Source organism: Alternaria ethzedia (genome assembly GCF_023757985.1).
Source record: "Alternaria ethzedia strain BMP 0044 chromosome Unknown scaffold_26, whole genome shotgun sequence".
NCBI lineage: Eukaryota > Fungi > Ascomycota > Dothideomycetes > Pleosporales > Pleosporaceae > Alternaria > Alternaria ethzedia.
Window position 1 is genome coordinate 431619 of NW_026056219.1, and position 17793 is coordinate 449411.

General features: G+C 54.3%; 7 protein-coding genes across 7 annotated transcripts; 5 read left to right on the forward strand and 2 right to left on the reverse strand.

The window, feature by feature from the left end:
• Positions 1 to 839: 839 nt before the first annotated feature.
• J4E87_008472 (uncharacterized protein) lies at positions 840 to 2814 on the forward strand (the record flags this gene model as incomplete). Its single annotated transcript, XM_049380061.1, has 3 exons — positions 840 to 1122; positions 1174 to 1494; positions 1556 to 2814. 3 exons carry the CDS (start codon positions 840 to 842, stop codon positions 2812 to 2814), a joined length of 1863 nt encoding a protein of 620 aa, XP_049230330.1.
• Positions 2815 to 5734: 2920 nt separating this feature from the next.
• On the reverse strand, positions 5735 to 6838 carry J4E87_008473 (uncharacterized protein; the record flags this gene model as incomplete). The annotated part of the gene is made up of 1 exon (XM_049380062.1): positions 5735 to 6838. One exon carries the CDS (start codon positions 6836 to 6838, stop codon positions 5735 to 5737), a length of 1104 nt encoding a protein of 367 aa, XP_049230331.1.
• Positions 6839 to 7370: 532 nt separating this feature from the next.
• On the forward strand, positions 7371 to 8127 carry J4E87_008474 (uncharacterized protein; the record flags this gene model as incomplete). Its single annotated transcript, XM_049380063.1, has 2 exons — positions 7371 to 7452; positions 7502 to 8127. 2 exons carry the CDS (start codon positions 7371 to 7373, stop codon positions 8125 to 8127), a joined length of 708 nt encoding a protein of 235 aa, XP_049230332.1.
• Positions 8128 to 8524: 397 nt separating this feature from the next.
• Positions 8525 to 9802, forward strand: J4E87_008475 (uncharacterized protein; the record flags this gene model as incomplete). The annotated part of the gene is made up of 2 exons (XM_049380064.1): positions 8525 to 8570; positions 8619 to 9802. 2 exons carry the CDS (start codon positions 8525 to 8527, stop codon positions 9800 to 9802), a joined length of 1230 nt encoding a protein of 409 aa, XP_049230333.1.
• Positions 9803 to 10072: 270 nt separating this feature from the next.
• J4E87_008476 (uncharacterized protein) lies at positions 10073 to 11467 on the reverse strand (the record flags this gene model as incomplete). Its single annotated transcript, XM_049380065.1, has 2 exons — positions 10073 to 10359; positions 10420 to 11467. 2 exons carry the CDS (start codon positions 11465 to 11467, stop codon positions 10073 to 10075), a joined length of 1335 nt encoding a protein of 444 aa, XP_049230334.1.
• A 1865-nt stretch (positions 11468 to 13332) lies between these two features.
• On the forward strand, positions 13333 to 14554 carry J4E87_008477 (uncharacterized protein; the record flags this gene model as incomplete). The annotated part of the gene is made up of 3 exons (XM_049380066.1): positions 13333 to 13587; positions 13641 to 14029; positions 14086 to 14554. The coding sequence occupies 3 exons, from the start codon at positions 13333 to 13335 to the stop codon at positions 14552 to 14554; spliced, it is 1113 nt and encodes a 370-aa protein (XP_049230335.1).
• A 1479-nt stretch (positions 14555 to 16033) lies between these two features.
• Positions 16034 to 17590, forward strand: J4E87_008478 (uncharacterized protein; the record flags this gene model as incomplete). Its single annotated transcript, XM_049380067.1, has 2 exons — positions 16034 to 16038; positions 16123 to 17590. The coding sequence occupies 2 exons, from the start codon at positions 16034 to 16036 to the stop codon at positions 17588 to 17590; spliced, it is 1473 nt and encodes a 490-aa protein (XP_049230336.1).
• Positions 17591 to 17793: the final 203 nt, after the last annotated feature.

The window sequence follows — 17793 nt, forward strand, 5'->3', positions numbered from 1 at the left end:
TAGATATGAAGCCTGTCATCCGGCACCGATATATCATGACCATACTTTGAGTTAGTCGAGCTATAACAGTATTTGTATCAACGTGGGTTTTCCCAATCTTCTGTCATGAGGTTATGCCGCCAAGCAGCCGGGTATCTACATCCGCGGGCGATGCCCAGGTGGCGTCTGCCAGCTGGTGAACATCACGTGCGCGCGAGGTCCATGCGCGAGTCTGAGGCACTCACGGGATGGCACCTCACTCGTCTGCGAACACAAGAAGCGAGACCTGGATTGCAATACATTGTTGTGAGTGTACCTCCAGACAAATCCGCGCAACCGCCTATCCTCCCAAGTGGGCCCACGTCATCGGCGCATTCCTCGGCGCGTTCGCTAACCACGTTTGCCCCGCCCGGAAAGCCGCATCTCCACTCTTCACCTCCAAACCTCGCGATAAGAGCCGTTGGCAGTGCCAGCGTGCGATAGCTTCGGAAAGCTATCAGCGCGCCGCCCGCCTTCCTGTTTACGATGCTCAAGACGCCCTTTACGTATTTGTGTAGTGTGCATAAGGCGTGCCGATGATGCTGGCCAGTCAGGTGGAAGGGCCGAGTGCTTATCAGGAAGATGGCGGCTTTGATCCTGGTAGCATCGCAGACACCGACTTGTCTTGTCGTTGGAGGGAAGATGGGTTAGGGAATGGATCGGGATCATGACTCTTTGCCAATGGAAATGGTGTCTTGAAGATCAATCGATTCGGTAGAGCAGGAAGTGGCGCCGACGTATAAAGCTCGCAGGCCTGCAGCCGTATAGAGCTTCATCACGGACTTTCGCCAGACCCCCGGTTTGGACTTTTCGTGGACAAGATGCGCTTCTCTCGATCGATCGGCGTCGCGTCTTTCGTCGTTGCCGGTGTGCAGGCTGCTGTTTCTTCAACTGGATTCACGGTTTCCTTGACCGACATCGACTACTTCCTGCCACCAAAACCAGTCGCGAAGATCTCGAGTTGCGAAGAGATTCAGGCCTCCTTCGAAGATGCTCCGTTTGTGCCGTTCACAGTCGTGAAGCCTCACAACGGTAGTGTAGATGTCGCGTCGCTCACAGCAAGCTATGCGCATGATGATGTGTGGCAAGAAGGCTTCATGGACGGTATGCACCCAACTTCACGCTCTTGAGACCCTCGCTGATCCTATCTTCCAGCCATTTACGTCCAAGGAAGCGACTCCAAGCCAATGAACTCTTCGTTGACCATACTATCCGGCACCGCATCCAAGGAACTAGCTCCAGGCCCCTACTTCGTCAACGCAGCTGGTCATGTCTACGAGGCATGGAGACTATTTTCTGATATGCAAGGCGCTTTCACCGAGTCTGCAATTGCCAACGGCGACGGTTCATACTCGGTTTTGCCCGCGGGTACCGTGGGCCAGAAGCATGCCATCGCCGTGCCTTCGCGGTTGTACTTCACCAAGACGGCCGAGAAGCCTTTGGCTGGTGTAAGAATTGGTATCAAAGACATCTACGGTACGACATACCACCACCACGTAGGCTATGGTCTTTGAGCATCGACTGACAAGAACCGCAGATATCAAGGGCCTGCGAACATCCAACGGAAACCGAGCTTGGTACTGGCTATACCCTCCTGCCAACGCAACCGCGCCGCCCGTTCAGAACCTGATCGACGCGGGAGCCATCATCGTCGGCAAGATGATCACCTCGCAATTCGCCAACGGTGAAACCGCAACGGCCGACTGGGTCGACTACCACGAGGCATTCAACCCCCGTGGAGACGGCTACCAAGACACCTCCTCCAGTTCCTCTGGTGGCGGCGCTGGAACCGCATCCTACTCCTGGCTCGATGTCAGTCTCGGATCCGACACCGGCGGCAGCGTGCGCGGCCCGTCGCAAGTCCAAGGTCTCTACGGCAATCGCCCATCTCATGGACTGGTAGCTCTAGATCACACCATGCCACTCAGCCCCGTGCTCGACACCCCCGGCTTATTGGCGCGCAACCCACAAATCTGGATGGAAGCAGCGCAAGCCATGTACGGCCCCAACATCACCATCACAAGCAGCTACCCAACTAGCATCCAAACCCTCGGCTGGCCCACCGAAGTCGAAGACGTCGCCGACCAACTCCTCATCGACTTCCTCGGAAACGTAACCGACTTCCTCAGTGCCAACGCCACTCCGTTCAACGTCACAGCCTCATTCGACGCTGCAAACCCGGATGTCGCACCTCTTACAGTCTTACAGAATCTCACCTACGCTATCCTGATCACCAAACAGCAAATCGAGCTCGTCCGCGAACCCTTCTACGCCGACTACGCCGAAGTCCACGACGGCCGCCTTCCATTCGTCAACCCCGTCCCGCTGGCACGCTGGGGCTGGGGTGACAACCAGACCATCACCGTCGACGAGGCTGTTAATAACAAGACCATCTTCCAAACCTGGGCCAACGAGACCTTCCTCGCTCCCTCTCCCGAGACCTGCTCTGAATCCCTAGTCATGTACGTCGGCTCCACCGGCGGTACCACATACCGCAACACCTACTGGGACGAGCCCGGCGTGCCTTTTGGCTTTGGCAACAGCCGCATCTCGGTCATGGCCGAGGTGCCGGATTATGTTGTCCCGTTGGGTGAGGCACCGTATAACTCGACGATTACGGGGCATGTGGAGTATCTGCCTGTTACGGCGAATTTGATGGCGGCGAAGGGGTGCGATGGCATGTTGTTCTCGCTTATTAATGAGTTGTACGACGCGGGTATCTTGAAGGAGAGTATGGTCGGGCAGAGTGGGGTTACGGGTGGGGAGATTTTGTTGAGGAGGGATGGGCTGTGGTGAGTAGACTAAGAATCGAGTGTATTGATGGAATGGGCTGTGCTATGTCGTTGTGCGTTTGCATGTAGGCGATGTGTTTATCCGCACCGAACAGCGTCCTTGATTGTCTTGGCACGTTCACAGCCTATTTCGCGCTTTCCTGGGCAGGCACCCCGCGGAACTTTCACCCCGCGCAAACATGTCGCATCGCAAGAGCTACGCCACCACCTCATCGACATTTGGCCATAAGCGCGCATTTCGCGTCTATGCAGTCACACAGCCTCATTGTACACAACAGTTATCGGTATTGCTGATTTGGCCTGCAGGCTTCGTAATATTGGCATCGGCTCAGCCTTTCGCGAGCATGGATGGCTCTTCGCTAAAACGCAGACACAGCCTAACCTAAAGACAAGTGCAGCTTTCAGCCTGACAACTGCTGCCGGCTCCGAACCACCGTTCGCTCTCCCCAATCTACCCCTTGCTCTAAGCTGTCCGTCAGATGTAAGAGGACAATAGCGACTCTATACATCCTTCATCGGCTTAGATCCCGCTTTCTGGATATTCCTATCACCGGCTGTCCTGATGTCGGCCTCGTCTTCTTCAGATGAGGAAGGAGCGGCGAATACACAGGAACCGATCATCAAGGATATTACAGAGCTGTGCGACTTCTGCGTTGAGTTCACTCAAAAGATCGTCGATTTCCCTGCGCCTAGATCCCGTGGTATTCCCCAGATCAAATTCCCCAAACGAGGTTCTGAATCAGGATCTTGCCAGCTCTGCGAGCTCTTATTCAGTCGTTTGGACAGGTTTACCCCATATGAGCTACAGGCGACGTTGGCGGGAGCCGACTATATCCATCCGGTGGAAAGCTCAGAAGAAAGAGGTCATAAGCGCGTGTGCGGAATGGATATCTTAGGCGATAGGTTTGGAATGTGGGCGGACGAAGGTATGCATCCTTCAATCTTGTACTGCATGGTGTGTGGTACTAACAATATGATCCAGGAAGTGCTGCGTGTGCCACTCTGGTAGACCGCCCGCCGATGCTTAATCGAGATATGAAACACATCTGCGATATGATCCAACACTGGCGGAATGTCTGCAGAACTCACAGGAAATGCCAACACGAAGGCGACATGCCTATGCCTACTCGTATCCTAGCTCTCAGTGGAAGCCTTGCCCGCCCCTCGATTCAGCTCGTCGAAGCTAGAGGCCAAAAAGGACAATATATAGCCTTGAGTCATTGTTGGGGCTCGATTGAGAATCAACCACCCCGGACGACATCCGCGAACTTCGCGGCGCGTCAAAACTGCATCGCGTTCGAAGATCTCCCGACAACATTCCAAGATGCTGTACAGCTCGCACAGTCTATAGGCATTAAATACATCTGGATTGACTCCCTTTGCATTATCCAAGACAACAGTCGAGACTGGCACTCTGAGGCAAAGATGATGGGGGACGTCTACCGTAACGCAACTTTAGTTGTGGCTGCTTCGGGCGCGAGGGACTCTAGATTCGGTCTTTTTATCTCGCCTCGTCCAGCGATGACCGTCTACAAGATACCTTACCGCACAGCTGGCGAAATACAAGGCACATTCAACATGATCGAGTCACCCGACGAATTTGGGTCGAACCCAGCCAATGGACCTCTTGAAAGACGCGCGTGGACGTACCAAGAGCGGTATTTGGCGCGGCGTTTCATCTCATTCATGCCCGGTGGTATCAGGTGGTTCTGTCGATCACAATCAATAGGCGGGGCAGGACGTTGCTTCACTAGTGTTGGCCACGAAACAAAGTGGCTCAGGCTACTGCATGAGTATACAAGAAGATCCTTGACAGTTCCCTCGGACCGTACTGAGGCTATCAGAGGAATTGCTGAAGAACTTCAATTCTCAAGTAAGGATCAGTACATTGCAGAATTTGGTGTTTGGAAAGAGCAACTTGTACCTCAACTGCTCTGGTTGCGTGACATCACATGCTTCGACGACGACGAATTGCTTAAAATACCTTCTTGGAGCTGGGCTGCCACCAATGGTACTAAACAATGGCCGGACGGAAACGTATACGGAGTTTTTGAAGACGTTGAACGGGCAGAGGAAATGCCCGAACGAGTAGCGGTCACACCCAAAGGGCTCCTCCAGGCACGCGGACCCTTAGGTACTATCCAGTCAGCCCCAGTTTATGTGCGAGGCGAATCACTTGCACGCCATCTTGAGCTACGTGAGCTCTCAGAGCTCTACGATGAATACAGCAAAGTTCAAAGTTCGATACACCAAGGCCTTTGTGTTCTCACGCAAGAGATGCACGATGCTTACCACCAAGCAGTGTTGGGGATAGCACGATTCGACAACCCAATGGCAACATCATACACACATGTTTGTTTCCTTGCAAAGGCACAGCGGATGAACCAAGAAGACGACTGGCGACATCACCAGATGCATACCAACTCCCTCGAAACTCGACCGTTCGTAAAAAAGCAACCCATTGTGAGCAGCCACCGAATTGCCACTTTGACCGCTGACATTAACATTTGCTAGGGAGATATAGTCTACAATCTTGAACAGAACGTCGACTTCGTGTACTGGGTGCTACTTCTTGAGCATGTCAGCGACAGTGAATACAGACGCGTGGGAATGGGGACTCTCTTCCCTGTCGCGTACAAAGCTTTCCAAACCCAGATCCAAGAATATGGGATTATATAGTTGCCGAAGCGAATAAGGTGTACGTTGCGTTACACATGTGGTCCGATTTCTTTCATGATCGGGGTCTGAGAATCAATTGGACGATCGGTCAGATGTATTATATTTTCACATCACCATCAGGATCTTGCTTGCTAGTGACGTCAGTCGAGTATCTGGCAACGTGCAACCTAATCAGGTGGAGCTGTATTTAACGCCAGATTGGTACAGGAAGTGCATCGGCTACGGCCGGGGTTCTGTGTAGCTTCTTACATCTTCATCCCCCCAACCCTCCCCTTCTCCGGCTCCCCCTCCTCATTCTCATACAGCGGATTAACCTGCACCTCCCTCAACCACAGCCTAAACGACTTATCCAACGTCTTCGCATTCATAACCGCACAATCCTTGATCTCCTGCGCACTCAAATATGAAACCCCCTCTGCATCGCCCCCCGCAATCGCAATCGCCCTTTGTAGCAATATACAGTTTTTCTGCGTATATATCGCCCGGTACACAGCCTCTTCGATGCTAGCGCCGAAGGTCGTGAAGCCGTGCTTGTGTTGTAGTACAACGGGACATTCGGGGGAGAAGCGGGAGGCTAAGGCTGCGCCGAGGGCTGCGTTTTTGATAAGGAGGTCGTGTTCAGAGGGCGCTGACGTTCCACGGAGACTGTCCATTGTGAATACCTTGGCGCCGCCCAGGCCCATGAAACCAGCCATGTGGAACACCGGTCGTACGGGATGCGGTTCCATCGTGCCGTGTCCTACAGTAAAAGGGATAACGTCCTCGGAATGCGAGTGCACAACGCAATTCACCTTGGGAAACTTCCTTAGTATCTCCCCGTGGATATACCGCTCGCTGTATCCCTGCGGCGCGTCGGCGTCGACGGGCGAGGAGTCCTTCACCCAGTACGATATAAAGTCGCTCATGTTCTTGACGAGGGCTGGGGCGCCGGGGTCGTAGGCTGCGATGATGTATTGTTCCTTGTTGAGCGGGTGTCTTACGGAGATATGGCCGAAAGCGTCGACGAGGCCGTGGTGGTGCAGGATGTGGTTTGCGCGGATGAGCAGGCGCAGTTGCTGCTGGAGCTGCGGTGGGATGGACATCTTGTGTGCTCGCGACTTGCGCTCTTTGGGCTGCGGCTGCGTTGGCGTGGGCGGCCCTGTTTTGAGCGACTCTGCGTTGAGGGACTCGGCTTTTAGCGATTCGGTGCGCGCTTCTTCGATGATGGATAGTTCGCGCTGTTTGGAGGGTCGGAGATATTCTTCGGGTTGGGCTGCGTGGAGGGGATGCGATGCTAAGGCGCGTGGATGCGTTGCTTCGGCGGCGTCCCTTTGGGTTTGTTGAGCGGCGCAGTAGTTGCAGAGTACCATTTGTGTGTTCAGCACTTGGGGGAGTGCATTCTGCTGGGTATAGAGGCCGCTTGCCTCGTCTTATGGAGTCCGCGAGCGATGTTTCAAGGTGGCGATGGAAATAGTAGCGTTTGAAACCGCGGATGCCTTGGAGTTCCTAGCACACTCTCTAGATCTTCACCTGCGTCGCGAACTTAGTGGTATCGCCTGAGTGCGATGTGAGACGATGCGAAAGGCGGACGACGCTTTGCGCCTGTCGTGCGCGATGTTGCTGGTGCATCGTGACATGGTGTTGGATGGGTCGCGGAGGTGTTGCGGGGATGCAGCCGGGTCATTGGGCGAGAGTGAGGGGATCCGATCTTCTAGCGCCGTTAGCCTTCCCGCCCGCGACAGCCCTATCCCTCACTCGCCCCACATCGCGCGGCCCCCATTAACCTTCAAGTCCGCATCTTGAAACGGAACACCGCAAACTATCAGACTCGCGACGTCGACCCTGTCTCACCAGACCTTCTGTTCGAAGCCTTCTCTTGATCGCCACGTAGCCTCGTTCAAGATGGCCGCCCAATACGTGCTGGCTGGCCTAGCAGCTGCGGGACTGGCTTTCTGGTATGACTTCAAGAGCTGGCAAAGCTTTGGTTCGCGACCCTCCCAGCCTGTGTAAATGCGATTGCTGAGTCGCCGCAGGAACTGGTGGCACGCCTCCAACACTACAAGGCTACATCAAGATCCGTCGATGGGGACTCTATCTGCTCTACACGCGCCAGAACCTGCTCGATGCATCTCCAATTCCTAATACGGGCGCGTCTTACATCAATCCCCAGAAGGTGCCGGACCGCGTTGGCAGTAGACCAGGACTTACACGCTGGACGCTACCACAACGCCAGTTCCCAGAGAAGATCACACCTGGCGCTTCCACCACTCTTCACGATCTCATGCGCGAGTTTGCGGATACAAAGGCGTACTCGGAGTACATTGAGACGCGACCGAGCAAGACCGAAGGCGGCACTGGACCTGCCATCTACGTCAAACCAGACGTCAAGACCATCAACCCTGTCGCGCACAAGATCTTCTACGAGGTCGCGCACGTGCACCCAGCCGAGAACTCACTCCACGTATACGTGAGCCCGCAAGACGCGAGGCTGGTGATGAAGAGGGGCTGGGGACAGCGCTTTCCAGTGACCTGGTTGGCACCGCCGAGCTGGATCATGGTATATGCGCCGAGGAACGAAGAGGAAGTGGAGACTGTGAGGGAGATCGTCAGGACTGCAGTTTGCCATGCTGTCGGGATGAATGTCGATGCTAGAGTTTGACCGAGCGGAGGCGCGACACGCGGAGGTCCTACACATGGTCGATATAGCCGAGCGCAATTTTCCAACCCATTTCATGACTATACTTCTCGGAGACGTTCACACCCATGCGTAAACTGTGTTGCGTTCGATGTCTGGGCACGGCACTGGGGAGGAGAACCGACGCCGGACGCCAGTAACAACGGCGCCCGCCGCATCCGCCGCATCTGCATCGCATCCCCCACTCTCTTACGCTAGCTTACACATGTCGCCTGGCTTGAACGACCCTGCAGCATGGCCTCGATCCGGCATGCTATGTTAAGACCGCTGATGCCGCGACCAAGTATCTCTCGAATCTGACATTGTATCTTGCCTGCACCGTCCCTCACACTTCTCATACCCCACACCGCATCCAACCAACATGGGTAGCATCGACACCAGCCTGAAAGTCATCGTCATCGGTGCCGGTGTGTAACCAAACCTTCAGCACAAGAGACCCCTACTAACACACCAAGGCCCCGCCGGTTGCGCCCTCGCTCACGGCCTCAAGAAAGCCGGCATCTCCTTCAACATCTACGACAAAGGCGCCGACGTCTACCGTCACCGTCACTGGGCCTTCACATTAGGCTGGGCGCGACCATACCTCTTCGACCTCATCTCAGAAGAGCTCAGCGCGCAGATCAACTCATGTCAAGTCGACCCGTACGTCGATTGCGCCGCGCTGGGTGAAGATCGAATCGTCATCTACAACGGTCAGACGCGAGAGGAGGCGTTTGCGTTCCCGATACCAAAGGCGCGTGAGATTAATATTAGAAGACTGCGCATGCTGCTAGCAGAACAGTTGGATGTTAAATACAGCAAGAGCTTCTCGCACTACGAAACGATGGAAAGTGGCGGAGTGAAAGTCTACTTCGCCGACGGCACAACCGACACCGGCACCATCGTCATCGGCCTCGACGGCGCCATGTCAAAAGTCCGCCGCTGTCTCATACCCAAAGAAGGCAACATGGACACCCTCCCCTTCGCCCTAATGAACTTCAACGCTTCCTACACCGCCTCCCAAGCCCTCTTCATCAAAGAGCGTCTACACCCACTCGTCGACATCGCAATCCACCCCGCCGGCCACTACATCCGCTGCAACGTGCTCGACATGCCCGACGAGAAAGACGCGAGTACCTGGACGTTTCAGATCCTGTCGACCTGGCCGCTGAAGTATGTTGAAGATCATGATAACGAAGACGGCCGGTTGGAAAGACTTAAAGCGCATGTGAAGCGCGATGGGTGGGCGGAACCGTATAAAAGTGCGATTGAGTGGATACCAGAGGATACCCCGGTGTTACGCGATCAGCTCAAGATATGGAAAACCGTTCCGTGGGATAACCAAGACGGGAGGGTTACGCTGTGCGGTGATGCGGCGCATGCTATGACGTTTCACCGTGGGCAGGGCGCTAATAATGCTTTTTACTCTGCGCATTGTCTTGTTGAAGCGTTGAAGAGCGTGCAGAGCGGGAGCGCAACACTCAAAGATGCGGTCACGGCGTATGATGAGAGTATTTGGAAGAGAGGCGCGAATGAGGTGCAGATTAGCAAGGCGCAGACGTTCTTCACGCATGATGGGTTGGAGGAGTTTGTTAATAGTCCGGTTATGGCGTTGGGGACGAAACCTAGTCATGCTGCGAGGACGGAGGGGTATCAGTAGTGTTGGGTGCTGGAATGAGGCATTATATGTACATGAACGTCAATTCACTCATTTAGGCACGAAGAGTCGATAGCGGATGTGGCTCATACATGCCATCAATCGTTGATAACTCCGCTGAACTCGAGGTAATGTATACTTCTACCTCGAACTGTCCTTCGTGGAGCGCAAGACAAATTGCAACCACGTCCAGCAACAAAAGACTTCCCTACCTCCCACACACTGTGAACCCTTTGTTACCACCGCAGCTTACTTAACGTGCGATTATCGCTATTACACGTACAAAGGCCCTCTCGTCGCCTTACCTTTCTTCTTCGGCACATACACCGGACCAGTGAATTTCCATTGAGAAGGGTCGCTCGTAGTGTCGATCGGGAAATATTTATCCTTCGAATACGACGCATACCAAGGGGCAACGCTCTCGCCCTGCGTAGGCGCTTCTGCGGGTTCTGAGATGCTCGAGAGCATAGAGGTTCGGTGGCAAGATTCAGTGCCTTGCTCGGACTCGTGATCCTCGCGTTCTAGATCTTTACCGATTTGTAGAAGGCTATCGGTAGTGTCTGAGGAGTGTTAGTGCTATTTCTCTTTCGGCGCATGAGCTGGCATCAAGCTTCTCCTACCTTCAGGGAGTAGCGACAAGTTCCGCACGTTCTGAAGAGCTCCGAGTCTTTCTTCTAGGATCTTCAACTCTTCAATACCGTCTTTGATCTGTGTAAGGACTTCAGGAAGCTGCGCGACGATGCGGTCCTCGAGGATCTTGCTTAGTCTCAGCTTGAGAGTGTGGACGCCGGCTAGTCCAGATGGAAGCGATCTCCAAATGCCAGTCTCGAAGAAAAGCTTTTCAACTCGGTCGCGCTCTTCGGTAGTCGAGTCCTTGGATGTACAGTCTCGGTTGCGAAGCACATGCCACCCCAGGCGAAACCTAACGTCTCTGTTTTGCGCCAGCTCGAAGTAAGACCGCTCGCTATCCGACCCTTCATCCAATGTGTCCGGTTTCGTGATCAGTCCAAGAGTACGCTTCCCCCGAGGATCAATGTCAAGCACGTCCTTTGTGATCGATTGAAGATTGAAGTCGTTCTTCGCGGAAACGACAGCGAGTATGATGCTACGCGGGTTCTTCATGTACGAGAGCACGAGCGACCGGACCGTCTCTACATCGGCGTCTGACTGGGTTCGACTGCCCGCCTGGAACAAGCCAGGCAGATCGACCAGGGTAAGATGCGGCTGTTCAGGTCCCGATAACTCCAGGCGAAGGATGTCGGAGCTGAAAGCCTTGCTGCTGCCCTCTCCGATGCCCATCGCATCTTTGGCTTCTTCGATCACTGGCCCTAGATCAAAGCCCTCTAACGAGCGAGAGTAGTGGAAATTGCGCAGCTTCTCTAGGTCGCTGTCTGAACGATCCTGCTCCCGCGAACTGGGTACGATGCTAATCTTGATTGGTGCTTCTGGGCCTCGTCGAAGGATCAGCTCGGTCGCGAACCTGGTGCATAGGTTGTCTTTGCTGGGGAACTTGACGCCGGATACCGCGTCAAGCACGGAGCTCTTGCCGGAAGACTGCTCGCCGCATACGATGATTTCGGGGAGGTTCATGTATCGATTGATGCCGTGGGACCGGAGGTTGTCGACAATGTCCAGCAAGTCCTTCGTTTCGTGAGACTGCAGAGACATGCCGTAGTCTTGTTGGTTTTGTCCTGAGTCAAATGTAGGGGAACGCACGAGGCTACGTTGCCTTGGTATCCTCTGAAGTTCAGCTTTCTATACCAACGTAGGCGGCACGCCTGTTTGGTGTTCTATCGTACAGATGTAGAATACACGCAATAAGCCTACAGTTGTTGCAAGTTTTAGAAATGCGAAGAATGCGTTGATGGGTTACGAACGAACATCTGCACCAGGCGAAGTTTCCACGGCTTGTCTAAGTAAAGACTGCCTAGAGCTTACAGTGTGTAAGCCCTACGTCCGAAAAAGAGTGCGCATAGCTACCGCCAGTGGCGCAGCGCTGCTCGAATGACAGCCTACCGCATCTGGCTCTGGAATGCATTCGTCCGCGTTTCACCCCAGACCACGGTGCGAAACGTCGCGTTTGAGCGCCTGTCGTTTGCCATCAACATGCAGCGCGCCTGGGTCAGCGAAGATCAGTAATATGACAAGTGGAAGAGGCAACACAATTGAGGCCGCGACTGGTAGGGCATCATTCCGCGGGGTCCATAAGAAGCCCAACGACCGTTCTGTTAGCCAGGTTTCAGCTATTCGCCATCGATGCAGCAGTTGCTAGTCACTATTACATGTCCAGAACGTGGCAGTGCATGTTGGCAGTGCCAGGCTGCAGCGATCCCACAGTATGGCATCGCACGCTGACTCGTTCGCTGACGTAGGCAGCGGCGTCCGGGTACTGCAGGATATCGCATGTATTATGTCATCGTGATGTTTGTGGGCGGCCTTGAGAAAACGTCTCTCAAGTATGAGGTCGTGAAGTCAAGGTTACGCCCATGGCGCGGGGGTTCCTGTTGGACGCGTCAAAGCGGCCGCTAGCTAGATCCAGCCTTACCCGAACAGGCCTGCCCAACCCGGCGAACATCGTCCGGATCGCGTAACCCCCGTTCCCGATTAACCACCATCTGCCCGCTGTCACTCTGCGGCGTCGACTACCTCTTCCGCGACCTTCCACCCACCGCGCGAATCAAATTATGCGACACGGCTTCATTGATGTGCTCCCGGCGTCTCGCGTTGCGCAGCCACCCGCAGCTCACGACCACCCATTCCATAATCGCAAAGCCCGCGAACATGAATCCCTTGCATACCTCCATCCTCTGCTTCGAAGCCCGGCGTTGGGCATCACTTCCCAAGGATTAACCACCAGGGACATAAGACACGCTTGGAATAACAGCGGTAGCGTTGAAGCGGCGTGCATTACAGACAGCGGACTTCGGGAATAAGCTGCAAGTGTCATCGAGAGTACCATCCTTGTTCGCACATATTTGCGACTACCTCTAACATCAGGAAGTCGTGTCGCACACTCGCGAGTACATCAAAGTGTCAACGAGACGTTGCGATACATTCGAGATGCTCGGTGTTGGAGTTCTCAACAGATGCGGCTCAAGCGGCAGTTCCTGGTGAGGCCGCGCAGATCTAGATCAGCCACATGGAACCGACCAAGAACACTTGGAACCACCCTCCCGGAAATTGACCCAGTTTCCAGCCTTCCGTGGGTTTTCACCGAGCTTCGCGATTACCAAGCGATCGAGTAGCATCACGTCAAACCTGCGTTATCCGAGTCAGGGTCCAGCCGCTGTGGAGACGGATCGTGGATCATCCATGGATTTCTCGCGTGTCGCCCGCCTTAAGGAAAATCCTTCACCGACACAGGCCAACTTCCTGTCCCTGCATGCATGGCGCTCGTATCGAGGTCTCGCTCCAAGTCATGTCAACCCCTATGGCAAAGGACGCGCCGAAGGGTTCATAGTTTACATAGCCGTCTCCCCGCGTGGTGGGTTCAGAGTTGGACCGATTTCTAGACCACATTCCCACCGACAACAATGCCGCGAGAAGATCGATCCGGAGAGTTCACCGGTGTCTTGGGCTTCTTCATCTGTATTTGCACCCTGCTAGTACTGCTTCGATGCTACTGCAAGCTGGTTCTCGTGAAGAACTTCGCGGCCGATGACTACTTCTCTGTTCTTACCCTGGCAGCCTTCTTGGTCTATTGTAGCTCCGCGCTGCTAGGTGTCCAAAATGGGACCGGGAAGAGACGATATCTCATCCCGGATGAAAAGTATCCCATCGGTATGAAGGTGTGTAATACCACGTCTACAGTATATTACTTAAGGCTAACAACTCGAACCAGTGGTGGTGGACTTGCGAGCCCACATACGTTGTTACGAATATCTTCCTCAAGATGAGCATCGGCATCTTCCTTCTGCGCATTGCCCAGGACAGAACCCATCGCATGATTCTTTGGATCGCCCTCATCGCCATCCAAGTATACAGCGTGTACTTCTTCTTTGTCTTCACCTTCCAATGCTGGCCTGTCTCGTTCTTCTGGGAACAGTTCCGCGGCGGCAAAGGACATTGCATCCCCTCTAGGTTCGTCGTGAACTCGTTCTACGGCTACTCTGCACTGTCCTGTGTCACGGACTGGACATTTAGTATTGTCCCAATCTTCATCGTGCACAACTTGCAGATGGACAAGAGGAAGAAGATGACGGTGGTTGTTGTACTCGCCTGCTGCGCTATGTAAGCTCATTCCGCCTCTAGAGCCTTCCTTGCATCGTATGCTAACTCAACACCAGTGGCTCCACCGCAACAGTCGTCCGCATCCCATTCATAAACGGCCTCAACGATATACCCGACTTCCTATACACTACCACCGACGTCGCGATATGGTCTACCGTCGAAACCGGTATTGGCCTTGCGACCTCCGCCGCCGCGACTCTCCGCCCCTTGCTCCGCCAAGTGTTTGGTGAAATTTCGACGCATGACAGCGCCTCGCGCAAGCACTCGCGCAGGTGGAACTCGGCGCACCCGTCACGATCAGGGTACCTGGAACAAGCAAGCCAGCAAGGCGGGAATGACATCCAGCTCAGTAATCATGATTCAAAACATCATACTGTCCATGTCACCAGCGGGAACGCGAGTCCGAGTGGGAGTACGCTCGAGTTGAACATGGAGTGGGAGCAAGATAAATTTAGTGGAACGGCTGATGTAACTGCAGCGGGGCACAATGGAATTATGAGGACGGTGAAGATTACGCAAATGTAGAATGAGGTTAACTTGTAATGAAAGCTATTGCGAACTACCGTCATCGACTGACCAACCCACCAATGTGCTCACCCAAAGTCCCTCGCGGAAAGACTTCAGGCTCGAGCGCGAAGCCCAGAGCAAAGCTATTGCGCGAGCGAGGGGGTCGCTTATAATGCGTCTATTCCAGCCCCTTCTTCAATATGTGAGTATGCAGGCTTTGAGGGGTTCGCTTGGGCATTGACCCTTTTCCTTGCCCTATTGTCGTGAGCAGCCCGGGCCAGAGCCAGACCGCAGTCTGAATCAAAGGCGCACTCTATACGTTCTTATGTGGAAATTGAGCTCATTGCAAACAACTTTTTGCATTGTCAGGCTGGAGCGCGAAAGGCAGAGAAGACCACGACATCGCCAAGCTCACCTCCTGTGGCGCAGAGGGCGGGCGCTAGTCGCGGCAGCCTAGCCAAAACGGTGCTGGTCTTCGGCGGCTCCGCGCGAACATCGTACGGTCTCTACACCCTCTCTCGACCAACATCACAACAACCTCGAAAGAAAGCATGGGTTTCCTATTTCGGCTTTCAGCTCACTGGATTGAGTTCGCTTTCGCGACAGGGCTTCATCGACCCGCTTGTGGCTTCGCGTGGTGTAGCTCGACTCTTTCGGTTGTAGCGACAACTGTCACGACAGCGATGCAATCATGAGAACCACAAATATCATCGCCACAGCCTTCGACATGAAGCATTGCGCACCGTCTCTCGTTATCTCCTCCGTCGGACATTGTCTGGCGGCCCTTCTTTTCGCCCAACTCGTCACTCATTCAGTCTCGCGTCGAACCTATCTCACCAATTTATCTTAATACATTATTCGACATCATGCGATCGATCCTTCTTGCACTCCTTGCTGCTCTCCCCATCATCGATGCTGCTGTGAGCAGTCCGCGCATCTCCAAGTCCGGCCGCTGCGGAAGCAGCTTTGGTCTTACGTGCATCGGTTTCTCTTTTGGCAACTGCTGCTCGCAATACAACTACTGCGGCAAGACTTCAGCTCATTGTGCATCCGGATGTCAGTCGGGCTTTGGGAATTGTAGTTCCTCGCCTGTTCTCGTCTCGGTATCTGCAAAGGTGTCGAAGGATGGGTCTTGCGGCGGAAAGAGTGGCTTCACGTGCTCGAAGTCTGTATTCGGCAACTGTTGTTCGCAGTAAGTCAATCTTGGAAGACACAGCCACTTGGACAAATCGCTAATCACGACGCTTCCAGATACGGATACTGTGGATCATCCAAAGAATACTGCGGCTCAGGCTGCAACCCTGCTTTCGGTTCCTGCTCAGGCCCAGCTGCCGCCACTCCTGCTGCCACGACGCGTTCATCGTCGACATCAACTCGCGCTGCTTCCACCGCTTCATCGCCCGCCACGAGACCCGTTACACACAAGGTCTCTACCAATGCGCGATGCGGAAATGCGTACCAAGCTTCGCCCCTCGGGATGACCTGCGCTGGATCCAAATGGGGTAACTGCTGCAGTAAATACTCATACTGGTACGTTCGGCGATGACGTAACTCGTCGCATGCTACTGTATACTAATGCGAGACAGTGGAAGTACCGATGCATACTGCGGTAGCGGCTGCCAGCCAGGCTTCGGTAATTGCAAGCCTGCATCCTCGTCCGCGCCGTCCGCCTCGTCCTCCCCGGCGAAGGCGCCAATTGCACCGGCCAGTGCGCCCCCAGCCATGAGCACACACGCGCGTTCATTGTCTACCTCGTCGTCAAGCACCGTGTCTTCGTCCACTACCTCATCCCAGGCCACAAGCGCATCGCTCGCCGACCCTATTCCATCTTCTTCATCCACGATTCCGTTAGTCGAAAGCCTGTACCCAAGTACTTTCACAACAAGCACAAGCCCATCGGCTACCGCAGTGGAGAGCTCGCATTTGCTGGAAGCCGCTTCAGAGTCAACAGCGGCCACTGACATCGTTTCCGCGCCTAGCGGGCTTTCAACCTCACTCGCATCGTCTGAGGTCACCGCCTTGACGGACTCTGCCACCAGCTCCTCCAGCGTCCTGGCTAGCCATGCAGAGTCACTCACCATTGATGCCGAGCTTTCGAGCACAGCTGCAGTACCGCTCGCAACATCAGAGGTCGCTTCCTCGCAAGCCGAGATTGTCTCTCCCGTCGCATCAATTACCGTGCTCGAGACGTCTGTCGAGCCGACCACCACACCTACACCCACGCCCACGCCCACGCCCACGCCAGCATCCACTGAATGCCGGGTTGTACCGATGGAAATCGAGATCGAGACCATTTCCTCCACCGTTGCCCCCGTGATCAGCGCGTCGCCATCGTCGGAGCTTGTCGCATCCTCCGAAACCACCCCCACACCAACCCAAGAGACCGCAACGAGCTCAGTGGCCGAGACGCCGTCGCCACTCCCGGAGATACTCGCTTCCTCGTCCCCAGCGACTTCGAGCGTCGCGACATCCACCACGTCGGCCCCAGCAACGTGCAACACGCTCGCCGCGAGTTACAATCCATCTTTCGAAAGCGGAGCCATCGCACCCTGGACCAATACCTACGCCACCAATACTTTGTACGGCAAGACCGAGGTTCTTTCGGCTGATACGGCACCCTTCGCGCCGCTCGACGGATCACATGCGCTTTACACTACAATGACCAATCGGTACAACGCGCCAGGATGGCAGTGGAGGTTCACGCTCCAAGACGTCTATATTCCAGCCAGCAGCAACTACAACTGCACGGTCGGGTTCAAGATAGTTCAGGACGACAGTCGCCCGCGATACACCGTGCAAGCCCGTCTGTATGTTGACAATCAACTCGTGTACTATCCGCAGAACGGTGTGTCGAACGGTTTGTTCACGGGATCGCCGACGAGTCCAGAAGCGGCTGTTTGGAACACGGTAGGCGGTTCCGGAGTCGCGAATGCGCAAGACCAGCATACCGTCATGGTTCTCGTTCTCTTCAACAATGCCGGCATTCTCGCTGCGGGAACGACTTTCGCAATTGATAACCTGCAGTGCTTCCCGACGGGGCAATGCGCAATGTAGACGTGTAGCGGAATGCAATACGAGACAGTTCTCTTAAATTCATGCAAAGTACTTGTAATTATTACTCTACTTGCAAAGCTTTATAGTTATATATAACCTAGAAAAGTATAAAGTGTAATTAGCTAATTAAAGCTTATATCTTATTAGCTATAAGATAATTACTCTCTCTTAGACCTAAGAGATAGAGTCTATTATAATAGTTT